This window comes from Oryctolagus cuniculus, chromosome X (genome assembly GCF_964237555.1).
Source record: "Oryctolagus cuniculus chromosome X, mOryCun1.1, whole genome shotgun sequence".
NCBI lineage: Eukaryota > Metazoa > Chordata > Mammalia > Lagomorpha > Leporidae > Oryctolagus > Oryctolagus cuniculus.
The window spans coordinates 90518290-90530903 of record NC_091453.1 but is presented as its reverse complement, the minus strand read 5'-3'; the positions used below and the strand labels follow the sequence as shown (position 1 = coordinate 90530903).

The following is a 12614-nucleotide window of genomic DNA, read 5'->3' as shown; positions in this document are numbered from 1 at the left end:
TTTTATGGTGTGTGACTTAACCTGCCCTATCATATCCCAGGGCTGAAAGTGTTTTCAATCATGAAACACTTCTCTAAACCACTAGTTTCTAAACTTGAAGGTTCATCTGAATCACCAATTGGTGGGCCTCTCCCCCTATTTCTGATTCATTAGGCCTGAGGCAAGGCCCGAGAATTTGTATTTCTGCAGTCAAATGCTCTACCACCAAGAATTTTGTATTTCTAACAAGGTGATGCTACTCTGCCATTCCAGGGACGTTTGGAGTCCTGCAGATTAATTACTCTGCTTTTCCTCTCAAGACATCAGTCATAACACTTTTGAGGAAGGAAACATTCTACACCAAAGAGATTCAGGAGGCCAGTGCTGTGGCGTAGCGGATAAAGCCTGTAGTGCCAGCATCCCTTATGGGCATTGGTTCGAGTCCCAGCTGCTCCACTTCTGATCCAGCTCTCTGCTATGGCCTGGGAAAGCAGTAGAAGATGGTCCAAGTCCCTAGGACACTGCACCCACATGAGAGAAGAAGTTCCTGGATCCTGGCTTTGGATCGGCGCAGCTCCAGCCATTGCAGCCATCTGGGGAGTGAACCAGCAGATGGAAGACTTCTCTATCTGCCTCTCCTTCTCTCTCTGTGTAACTCTGGCTTTCAAATAAATAAATAAATCTTTAAAAAAGAGAGAAAGAGAGAGAGATTCAGAATACAGATGTTGGATACAAAAGATGAGCATGAAAGGAAGCATATAGGAATACCTACATCATAACTTTGCAAGATGATATATGACAAGAGAATATCCTTTGGACTCACTGAATCTGGATCTCAGGGGAATCAGGCCTGGGAACACACACTAATAATCAAGGACACTCCTGATGCTCTTGGTTCAGGAACCACATTTTGAGTTTTTCTGGATATATTCACAAATAATCATCACACACCAAAGTGAAGGCTCACCATCTTAAGTTATCTTCTTGATGTATTGAGCAGGACCTTCTTCATGACTTCAAAACCTCTCTTTTACTCTCTGAGCCTCCGTTTTTTCACCTACCAAATCCAAGTCCACAATGTAGCATGTTCTAATTCTCCTCTAGGCTCTGCCATCAAGTTACCTCTTTGTCTTCTCCCCACAAAATTAATTGCTACAACAAGGCCTTAGTACTGCAGATTTTACAATGAATGAGTGAATTCAGGGTGCACATCTGTATTTATGCTTGTAGTAGGCATAAGAGAAAAATCTCCATCTGGTGAAAAAGGAAAGTGAAACTTGTAGCTAGAAGGGCAGCTCCATATTATTTATTTAAAAAAATACAGGGCACGACTATCTCCATCACCTTCCGTCATGTACCTCTAAGCTGCTCCCTCTCAGTTTAGCATTTATACTGCCCAGGGTGCAATCAACGTTTTACTGAAAAGGATGGCTAACAGATGCAACAGAACACAAGTGTTTTTTTTTAAAGATTTGTTTATTTATTTGAAAGCCAGAGTTACACAGAGAGAGAAGGAGAGGCAGAGAGAGAGCGAGCGAGCGAGAGGTCTTGCATCCACTGGTTCACTCCCCAATTGGCTGCAACAGCTGCCTCTTCTGGGTCTCCCACATGGGTGCACAGGCCCAAGGACTTGGACCATCTTGTACTGCTTTCCCAGGCCATAGCAGAGAGCTGGATGGGAAGTGGAGCAGCTGGAACTCGAACCAGTGACCATATGAGACGTTGGCACTGAGGCAGCAGCTTTATCCACTATGCCACAGCACCGGCCCCAGAACACAAGTTTTTGTTTAAACCCATCTTCACCTGACAAATTGATGCTTTCCTTTAAATTGTATTATGCACAATTACTGAGGTTGCAAATCTACCATGGATGTACAACAACCTTTTCAGTTTTGTTAATGGTGATGCTGGAAGGAGAAAAAAGTGTTGAATGACACAATCAAGATCCAAAGACTTTTGATAATGAACAAACTTAAACACATGCAAAGTGCATCCAAGATGGCTCCCCACCAATGTAACATGGGTCCAAAGGATCTGAGAAGTCTCACATGGAGCAGACTTAAAGGTAGGGGGTCAGGCACCCGACAGCTAACTTCCAATACTCTAAGATGAGTGAACTACACCATGCATGTCTTCAGAGCAATGTCCTAGGACAACTGAATAGAAGCATCAGGGACAAAGATTGGTGCCCAGTGCAAGTAACGTGACACTTCAAAGGGCTGAGTGACTCTTCTGGACAATTGTTTGAGGAAGGAGGTAAGGTACTGCTTCTGAGGCTCAACGTCTCTGGCCATATTAAGCTGATTGTGTCACCTCACTGGCCCTTGGTGAAAGTTGGCCCACCTACCATTTCACTTGAGAAATTTTAAGCTATAGTGGAGAAAGCAGCTTGTACTTCCTGTAACTCCTGTGATTATTTAAGGATGCAAACCCCTAGAAAAACAGAAGTAAGATAATACTTCAGGTTGCAAGAAGGTACAAAAAGCATAATCCTTTTTATAGGAAATTAATGGGTACAGTCTGGGTGGCTATACAGTCATTCCTTAGTAGGCATGGGGGATTGGTTCCAGAACTCCCCTGCAAATACCAAAATCCACTGGTGCCCAAGTCCCTAATGTAAAATGGCACAATATTTGCATATAACCTATGCACAATCTCTTGTGTATTTTTAAATTTTTATTTATTTGAGTGGGAAAGAAAGAAGAAAAGGGTGGGGAGAGAGGAAATATTCCCATCTACTTGTTCACTTCCCAGATGCTTGCAAGGGCTGGAGTTTGGCCAGAGCCAGAGCCAAAGCCAGGAGCCAGAAACACAATCCACGTCTCCAACATAGGTGACAGGAACAGTTACTTGAACCATCACCACTGCCCCCCAGGGTGAGCATTAGTCGGGAGGCAAAGTCAGGTATCAACCCCAAACACTCTTTCCTGGGACTTAGGTTCCTTAACTATTGTCTTAACTGCTAGGTGCAATGTCCATCACCTCCCTTATATTTTAAATCACCTCTAATTACTGATAATACCTAATGCACAGTAAGTGCTATGTAAATAGTTGTTATACCGTATTGTTCAGGGAATAGTGACCCCAAAAACCTGTACGTGTTCAGCACAGATCTACCTGTACATGTTCAGCACAGATCTAAATTTTTTCCAAATATTTTTTATCCAGTTAGTTGAATCCACAGACTTGGAACACAAGGATATCAAAAGCTGTCTACATCCAAATGCTAACAATTTTAATTGCTGGTATTCTAATTGGTTTTTATAAATGTAAAGTGATGAAAGTATTAAGGACAGAGATTGTGACATCCATTTATATGTATTCCTTATTTTATCTGTCAACCTGGGCTGCTATATCAAAGAACCATAGACAATTTTCTCACAGTGGATGCTAGAAATCCCAGGGAAAGATCTAGCAGTCAGGTTCTGATGAGGGGCCTCTTCCCGTCTTGCAGACTTCTCACTGTATACCCACATGGTGGAGATTTCATTCTGTCTCTCCCACCTCCCTCCCTCTTCTAAGATCACACTCTTATAGGATTAGGACCTTACCCTTATGACCTCACTTTTAACCACCTTCTAAAGATCCTATGTCCAGATATAGTCACATTGTGAGTTAGGGTTTCAACATGAACTTGAGAGGGCCATAATTCAGTCCATACACTCACCATGAACACAAGAAGTGTGTAGTTCATTAAGACAGCAAATTCTGTTCAGTGAAAGACCCAAACACGTGGTCCAATGCTATAAGTCACTGATAGGTATTAGTTACTCTAGTTTATGTTCAATAGGAAGCCACCACTTGCAGTGCCATCATCCCCCATGGGCGCGTTATATCCCAGCTGCTCCACTGCCAATCCACCTCTCTGTTATGGTCTGGGGAAGCAAAATAAAATGGCCAAAGTCCTTGGGCCCCTGCACCTGTGTGGGAGACCTGAAGGAAGTCTTGGCTCCTGGCTTCAGATCGGCGCAGCTCTGGCCGTTGCAGCCATCTGGGGAGTCAATCAGCGGATGGAAGACCTCTCTCTGCCTCTCTGTAACTCTGCCTTTCAAATAAATAATCTTTTTCTTAAAAAAAAAAAAAGAAAATGTAATGTGCTTGGTACAGCACATGTTTGCAAGTGCCTCCTGCCAACTTTCCATCTAACCTTATCCTCATGTTCCCCCTTCCATTAAGTAGAAAACCACTTTCCAGCAGGCAAAGGAACGCAGTTTGGATTTCAGCCCTTATTCACTTTGAGTAGATCTCTTCAAACCCTACATTTCTGTCTTCATCTCTGTGTTATGAGTTATGTTCCCTTTTCTAAGGTTTTCGAATTCTTTGATTCCAATTCTAGGGAGAAAAATACCTAGTATCCCTAAATTAGGAACTCCTGGACCTGGACAAAGAATATTTCTCACATGAATAACCTGCAAAAAATGGCCTTACATCAACCATTTTGTTTGGTTGAAAAGGGCACCCTATGTACCTTTAATTTCTTAGAAGACTATAGAGAATAAACCACAACAGTTTCAAATAATGCTTATAGTTAGAATTTTAATTCTTACATTAGAAATGAACATAAAATCATGAGAAGCTGTAAAACCATGCAACTTCCTGAAAATTATGAAGTAATGGAAGCATCTTTATAGAAGGTTAAAACTGGCTCATCCTACAGGGGTGCAGATGAATGGTGAGAATGACAGCACGTGCCATCTGGAATTTATATAATAAATGGAAAGTTTAAAAACGAACTTAAGGAAACAAGGGACAATTGTGACCTCTTTGCAAGGGAACATAGGTGATAAGAAATCAGAATGTGCCTAAAATCTCTACAAACACATAAGTTTACAAAAGAGAAGCCCAAAACCAAGACTCTTGGACAATGTTGAAATTTGCTCTTGGGAGGCGATCTTCATTTTATGATGTTTGAACAGACTCTTTCTCCTGTTGGATAGCTAGGGAGAAAAAGAAAAAAAAAATCATTGAGAATATTCTTCTAATATTAAAGTTCAGTTTCTTCCAAAAGAATTCTTTGGTAAGTTATTAAAGTCTGTCAAATGTGCTTTAAAATTGAGAATGCAAAGGCATGTTGAATGCATACTGACCATATGAACACTAGCCAGAATTCACATCAACTGTATGTATCCCCCATCAACTTTTCCACTCCCTCATTTCAGAGGTAGGTTTACGCATTGCCCATTTTCCATATATTATTCTAGAACTGAGAAACACATGAAACATTTTCTTCAGATTTATCTGCCCTTACACTATTAGCAGTATGTATCTTTTCAGAACATTTTTAGTAATTTTGGAACTCCAAAAGCGGACATGACAAAAAAATGTCCCTGAGTTTTTTAGGGATATAATCACAAACTCAAACTGTCAGATAAACTAATATTTCTTTAAAGTCCAAGATTCCAAGATTGGTTTTAATGGTTTTCTTTGCAATTTTATAACAAGAAGCTAGTTTTTTATTCCCCCATTACTACTAGTGCCTGCCATGTGAGAGCCTTTTATTTAACCCAAATAAGACAATGATTTAATAGTCTTAACTGTTCCATTAAAGATAATAATTCTCTAACTATTGCTGACTTTGTGGGAACATTTACTAGAAGACAGTTTTATTTACTGAATCTATTAACTCACACTATTGTTTGTCTCCACTAGAAAACCCCATGACTTACTTTCCTTCGAGGGAAGAGTATTTTTTTCTTCAGTATTCGTTTTCTTCAGTTTTGACTTGTCAAACTTCTCCACTTCTGATAAGTCTGGCTTGTCACTCATCTTGGCTAAAAGACTGAAAGAAATGTAAACCTTAGTTGGTAGAAATATTATCAGATTAAAAAGTTAACCCAATAATTCTCACACTTATTGTATATTTTACCTTCTGGTCTCAATAGGAAAACAGCATGATATGTTTAAAAAGTCATATTTTTATGAGAACAGTTTCAATTGTACATCAGTAGGCCATTTCTCAAAGGCAGCCAATGCTACTGCATCAGGTTCCTACCAAGACACCAGAAACCCAGAGCCAATATGTCTGACTCTTAAAATCAGAGTCTGCAAAGGTAAAATGGTGGTGATAGGAGCCCAGGGGCAGACAGCCATAGACGGAAAAAGGAAGAGTGGGTTAACCAGGGAGTGAGTTTGCTAGCAGGAGACACGCTATTTGAGCATCTTCACTTTCCATTCAATTACTCTGCTTGGGGATTTGGGTGGAGGTGGGGCTGGCATGGGGGCAGCACACAAAGAAGCGTGGCATAGTTGGACTCATTTCTTGCCACGCTAAATGCCCAAAGACAGTAGCCTAAGGGGCTGCAGTGAGAGAGGGAGAGTATTTACCCTGATCCTAAGTGATGGCACGTCTCCTACTAGCTGCTTGTGGCACACATTTGTTTGTAAACGCTGCAGGAAGGGCCAGCTGTTGGGCTCAGCCCCAGGACCCCAAAGAATGCAGTCAACCGAGCAGAGCCGAGTCCTAGCTCGGCAGGTTTTCTCTGGAACGGGCGAGCAGGGCGATGAGGAGGCTCGGAGAAGCGCGGCCGGGGACCAGGAAGCGCAGGGCCCGGAGGGAACAGACAATGGGAGGCGGCAGGCGCCGGCAGGCAGCGCTCGCGCGCGCGTGCCCGGCCCCACCCTGGCCAGGGCGCAGCCGTCCCGTCGCGGGCCCAGAACCGAAGGCGGACGCCCCCAGGCAGCCGGAGAGCCCCAAGCGCTTCCCTGCGCTCGAGGTTCCCCCACGACCCTGGGCGGCCGCGAGCCGGAACCCAGTCTCCAGCAGAGGAAGCCGGAACCAGCTGAACAATAGGCCGGTCTGTGGGGAGCGGCTGGGCTCCGGCTTCCTGCAACCGCGACCGCCGATGCGCGCCCCCCAGCCCGCCCGCCGCGCGGGGAAGCCAGGGCCCGGCCCCGGCCCCAGCGCTGCCGGGAGGCCCCACGCGCCTCCCCGTCCTCAGGGCCCCGCCGCCCGCTTCGGGGCTCCCCCGCCGAGGGCCCGACCCCGCGAGGGCGCGGCATCGCCCAAGGCGGCGCCACGGGAAGACAAAGGCGCCAGCCGCCCGGAGGCGCCGCCCGCGACACGCCACCCCCAACCTCGGCCCCGCCGGCCTGGAAGGTGCGACCCCTCCCGCGCTCCCAACTCCGGGCCGGCGCCCTCCCGATCCCCTTCCCATCTGGCTACGGCGGGGCCGCCCGGCCTCACCTGGACGCAAGAAGGGACAAAAGCGGCCTTCTGGGCGTGCACCGCGGCTCACTCAGGACCAGGCTGGGTTCCCGCCTGCAACCCTTTGCTTATAAAGCCCGCGGCAGGCCCCGCCCCAGCCTTCTCTGATTGGCCGAGGGCTCCCAGACTCTCTTCCCTGCCCCACCCTCCGCTATATTTTTTTAAGATTTATTTATTTCTTTATTTGAAAGAGTTACAGAGAGAGGAAGTGGGGGGAAAGACACACACACACACACACACACACACAGATTTTCCACCTGCTGGTTCACTCCCCAAATGACCACAAGCCAGGAGCCAGGAACTCTCTATTTCCCAAGTGGGTGGCAGGGGCCATCTTGCTGCTTTCCCAGGAGCGTTAAGCAGGGAGCTGCATCCGCAGTCGGACAAGCAGCACTGGGACTGGCGGGCTCCCTACTCTTTGCTTTAGCCTTGTGAGGCTTGAGTTCACTCTCTCAACCCCTGCTACAGGGGCTTGGTGATGACATAGTCAACACCATCCCCCCACACCCAGTCCCTGTCTTTTCTGATTTCCGGGGGTAACAAGGCCTCTGTGATAAGTAGAACACATGGTGCTCAGTTATCATCGAACGTCTGGAACTCAGAGATGCAAGCTGATTGAACTGTGCTCAGACTCTGGGCTTTTTCTAGGCTGTGCAGCACAGGTAAGCCGTGATGACTGAACGGGGGGTTGGAAGCCACAGTCAGTGTTGTTCTGTGCTTGGCAGGTCATGGAGTCAGGGTGCTCATGGAGAAGACGGGTGATTCAGAGTCATCCACTCCCACAGCTATGCATTTCTGTGACAGTGGTGCTCTCCTAGTAAAAGTCACTTTTTTTTTTTTACTTTCTTGGGCCCTGGACATAATAGCAGACAGACCCTAGCACTTTGCTCTCTCAATAGGAGACTGGATAAACACATATTTGTAGATCAAAATAACAAAGCCACAATTGAACACAATTTTTCAACAGTCTGGAGACAAAAGTAGGGATTTAGCAGTTACTTGAAAGAACTAAATGTTCAAGGTCATTTTCTGGAGATTTTCCCAGAATCTTAGAGCCATTATGGTAAAATGCAGGTAGTACTGTGTCTTTAGCTTGCACTCCATGGTCTCCTGTTAGTTGACATGTGGTGGCATAGATGTACATTTCCATGCACAACATAAGGCATCATTTGAAACAGTGTTCCTGGCCTGAGACTGCACTCCTCAGGCCCTCTACCTACATCAGTCTGGTGTCAAGAGGGAGCCCCAGATGGCCATCCTTCTCCCCACCCCACCCCCTCTCTCTGCCTGTCCTATTCCTCACTCACTCTACCCTAGCTGAGGTCTCCCTGCTGTTCCTCAAACAATGCACTGTCACTGTTGTCTTTGGACCTTTGCGATGTCTGTTCCATCTTTCAGGAAAAGTCTTCCCCAGATACCCAGATTGAATACTCTCCCCCCGCCTTGTAAGTTGCCTTTATTTCACTATTTCTGATTTTTCTCTTCCAATTCTGTCTTGAACACATTCCAATCCTGGATCCACCTCTGCTTCTCTGAAATTATTTTTGCCAGGGTCATGAATGACTTTCAGATTGTTCAATCTAATGATCAATTCTGAATCCCTCATCTTATTTTAACTATCAGCAGCATTGGGCACAGATGGTGAGTTCTCATTGGTTCACTTTCTTCACGTGGCTCCTAGAACACCCCATTCTCGTGTTTCCTTCAACTTCACTGGCTACTACCCAGTTTCCTTTACTAGCTCTTCTGTTTCTTGACCTTTTACAATAGTAGTGCCCCAGAACTCAGTCCCTGTTCTAGCGATTTCTAGCCACATTCCCTTGATGATGATCTTCAGTCCAATGGCTATTTAAAAAAGAATTGGGGGCCGGTGTGGGGAGCAACTCGGACTAGACTAAGTTACTGGAATTAAGACTTATTCTATGCATCTGCTCTCCCACAATATGGCGCTGGGAGAGGAGTAAACAGCTTCTATGCAGCTGCCTCTCGCCAATTTGATTGACTGAGCTGCAGGAGCTGATCTTGCTCCTGATTGCAGGAGAGCAGCGTGCTCAGCATGTGGTTAGCAGAGTTGGGATTGGTGGAAGAGGACTATAAAGGAGGAGAGAGACAACATGCACCAGGAACATCTAAGGGGAACATCTGAGGGAACACCTGAGCAGCCCCCGAGAGAGCCGGCCGGCGGTGTGCCACTCCCCCGCGGAAGTGGGGAAAGTGGCAGGGGGAACCGCCCTTCCACGGAGGTGGAAGGACGGTAGCTAACCCGGGAAGAACCAGCAGCAAACCCGGGGAGGGCAGAGCAGACAAAAGAACAACGCAGGGTCCTGTGTCGTTCCTCCACGAAGAGGGGGAGCGACAGGCCGGCACTGTGGTATAGCAGGTAAAGTCGCTGCCTGCAGTGCAGTCATCCCATATGAGCACCAGTTCGAGTCCCAGCTGCTCCACTTCTGACCCAGCTCTCTGCTGTGGCCTGAGAAAGCAGCAGAAGATGGCCCAAGTCCTTGGGTACCTGCACCCACGTGGGAGATCCAGAAGAAACTCCTGGCTCCTGACTTCAGATCCGCGCAGCTCTGGCCGTTGCGGCCATTTGGGGAGTGAACCAGGAGATGGAAGACAGACTCTCTCTCTCTCTCTCTCTCTCTCTCTCTCTTTCCTTCTCCTTCTCCTCTCTGTGTAACTATAACCTTTCCAATAAATACATTATTTTTTTAATTCTTGGGTTGACAACTTTCTAATTCACATTTGCAGGCCAGATCTATATCCTAAATTTAAATCTGATATGGACAAGTGTGTACTCAGAACCTCCACTCGGATGTCTAATAGGCATTTCAAACTCAGAACGTCACAGCTTGAGCTCTTAATGTTTTCTACAAAATCTATTTCTTCTACACTGCAGCTTTCCCTGCCTTGATTGATGGCAAGTCCATCTGCTCAGGCCAAAAACCTTGACGTCACCTGCAATACCTTCCTTTCTCTAACTCTACATATCCAATCCATCAGGAAATCATTTTGGCTCCACCTCAAAATGCATCCAAAATCCAACCACTTCTCAACAGCCCCGGTGGTATGAATAAGGTCTAATCCACCATTATTTGTCATCTGGATAACTGCAACAGTCTTTGGCTTTCCATGCCTGAAATACTCTCATGGGCTTTTTAGCCAGATCCGAATGTCTTAAGGGCTGATTCTGAGGCCAGAGTGCTGTTTAGGACATCTGCCATTCTATGAGTCTGGGTATATCCCGCTTCCCATGTTGGATCATTCTCTCCTTTTTAATTCTATCAGATAGTATTAACAGACACTAGTCTTGTTTATGTGATCCCTTTGACACTTAATCCTATTATTATGATCAATTATGAACTGAAACTGATCACTTTGATGAGTGATTTTCTTCAAGGAAAATCAAGAAGAAGAAGTGAAATAAAATAGTTATTTATTATAACTTTCAGTGTGTAATGACGAATAACAATCATCCTAAATCCTTTGAAATTGGCCTACAACAATGAAGACAGTGAGAAATACTAATACATTTGTAATATTATATCAATAATATTGGCAGGGCCAGCGCTGTGGCGCAGGGGGTTAACACCCTGGCCTGATGCACCGGCATCCAATATGGGCACCAGTTCTAGTCCTGGCTGCCCTTCTTCCCATCCAGCTCCCTGCTATGGCCTGGGAAAGCATTAGAAGATGGCCCAAGTCCTTGGGCCCCTGCACCCCATGTGGGAGACCCGGAGGAAGCTCCTGGCTCCTAGCTTCAGATTGGCGCAGCTCCAGCCGTCCCAGCCATCTGGGAAGTGAACCAGTGGATGGAAGACCTCTCTCTGTGTCTCTACCTTGCTCTGTAACTCTCTTTTAAAAAAATAATATTGGCTAGAATTGTGAACAGTATTGATTTTGAATTAAGCTTTAGGCCACAAATGTTAACAGGAATAGAGAAATTAAGATAAGATAGGACTGATGAAAGGTGATAAACAGAAAATGAGGCTTGCTTGGTTTGCATAGTATGGCAAGAGTTGAGACCAGGAGGAGGTACCCGGATCCTGGTTTCGGATCAGCACAGTGCCGGCCATAGCGGCCATTAGGGGAGTGAACCAACGGAAGGAAGACCTTTCTCTCTGTCTCTCTCTCTCACTGTCTATAACTCTACTTGTCAAATAAAAAAACTCATGAATATTACCAATATTGTCTTATTGACTGAGAGCTTGGATCAGATAGCATCTATAGTTCTTTCCTCCTAATACTGGAAAGTGTGATGAGTTCTGAATTGTACAGTTAACAATTGTGCAAGATGTAATTGGGGCAAATGATAGAAATTTGCCTTTGAGCTTTCGTGGTGACTTAGGACTCAGAATTCATTTTATATGATGGGATTCCCCTGCTGCTTATTTCCCGTGATTTGACGTTGTAGTTTCCTGATGGTTGACAGGAAAGGATACAATTCTGTACTAGAAAAATGAAGCTGTAGGAAGTCTAGGAGATTGGCCCACATTGTGTTCAGCAGGTTGCGGTGAGTATTTTGTTTGGTAGACACTGAAGGGATGAACTTGTTTGTTGTTACAAGTCCTAAATTATTACTCTACAAAATTCATAAGTTTTTGTTCTTGCTAATTTGGAGAAGCTAGAAATGTGAAAACTAAAGAAAATTGTGAGGGCCAGCATTGTGGCACAGTGGCTTAAGCCGCCACCTGTGATGCTGGCATGCTATATCATAGTGCCAGTTAGAGTCCTGGCTGCTCCACTTCCCATCCAGCTTCCTGCTAATGTGGCTGGGAAGGCATCAGATGATGGCTCAAGTAAATGGGTCCCTGCCCATTATGTGGGAGATCCAGATGGAGTTCTTGGCTCCTGCTTCTACTTGGCCCAGCTCTGGCTGGTGTAGCCATTTGAGGAGTGAACCAGTGGGTAGAAGATTCTCATTCTCCTCTCCTCTCCTCTCCTCTCCTCTCCTCTCCTCTCCTCTCCTCTCCTCTCCTCTCCTCTCCTCTCCTCTCCTCTCCTCTCCCCTCCTCTCCCCTCCTCTCCTCTCCTCTCCTCTCCCCTCCTCTCCCCTCCTCTCCCCGCCCTCCTTCCCTCCCTCCCTGTCTTTCTCCCTCTGCCTTTCACATAGGGAGGTAGGGAGGTAGATACATAGATATTTTTAAAAATAATATTGTGGATGTGAGCAAATAGCACACTTATAAAAGCTAGAGTTCCTCTGAGTGAGCCCATAAGCATAGATTGAACTGCATATAAAGCATCAGGTGGGGTCTTGTGTATCATCTAGACATGTAACTGACATGAAAGTTCTCACCATATTTTTACTAATATTATATTGACAGTCTACTCCTAGAATAGCTTTGGTGTAGCAAACTAATAGGAAGAACAGAAAAGAAAATACAAGCATAAGCCTTTTGTCACAAGATATGAAAAATACTTGTATAAATTGAGA

At 45.5% G+C, this 12614-nt stretch overlaps 1 protein-coding gene across 1 annotated transcript; it reads right to left on the bottom strand.

Moving 5' to 3' along the window:
• Positions 1-4495: 4495 nt before the first annotated feature.
• TMSB15A (thymosin beta 15A) lies at positions 4496-7302 on the bottom strand. The gene is made up of 3 exons (XM_070066456.1): positions 7163-7302; positions 5646-5758; positions 4496-4916 (listed from the first exon to the last, which is right to left on the bottom strand). Exons 2-3 carry the CDS (start codon positions 5743-5745, stop codon positions 4879-4881), a joined length of 138 nt encoding a protein of 45 aa, XP_069922557.1. The 5' UTR covers positions 5746-5758; positions 7163-7302; the 3' UTR covers positions 4496-4878.
• Between the last annotated feature and the right edge of the window lie 5312 nt (positions 7303-12614).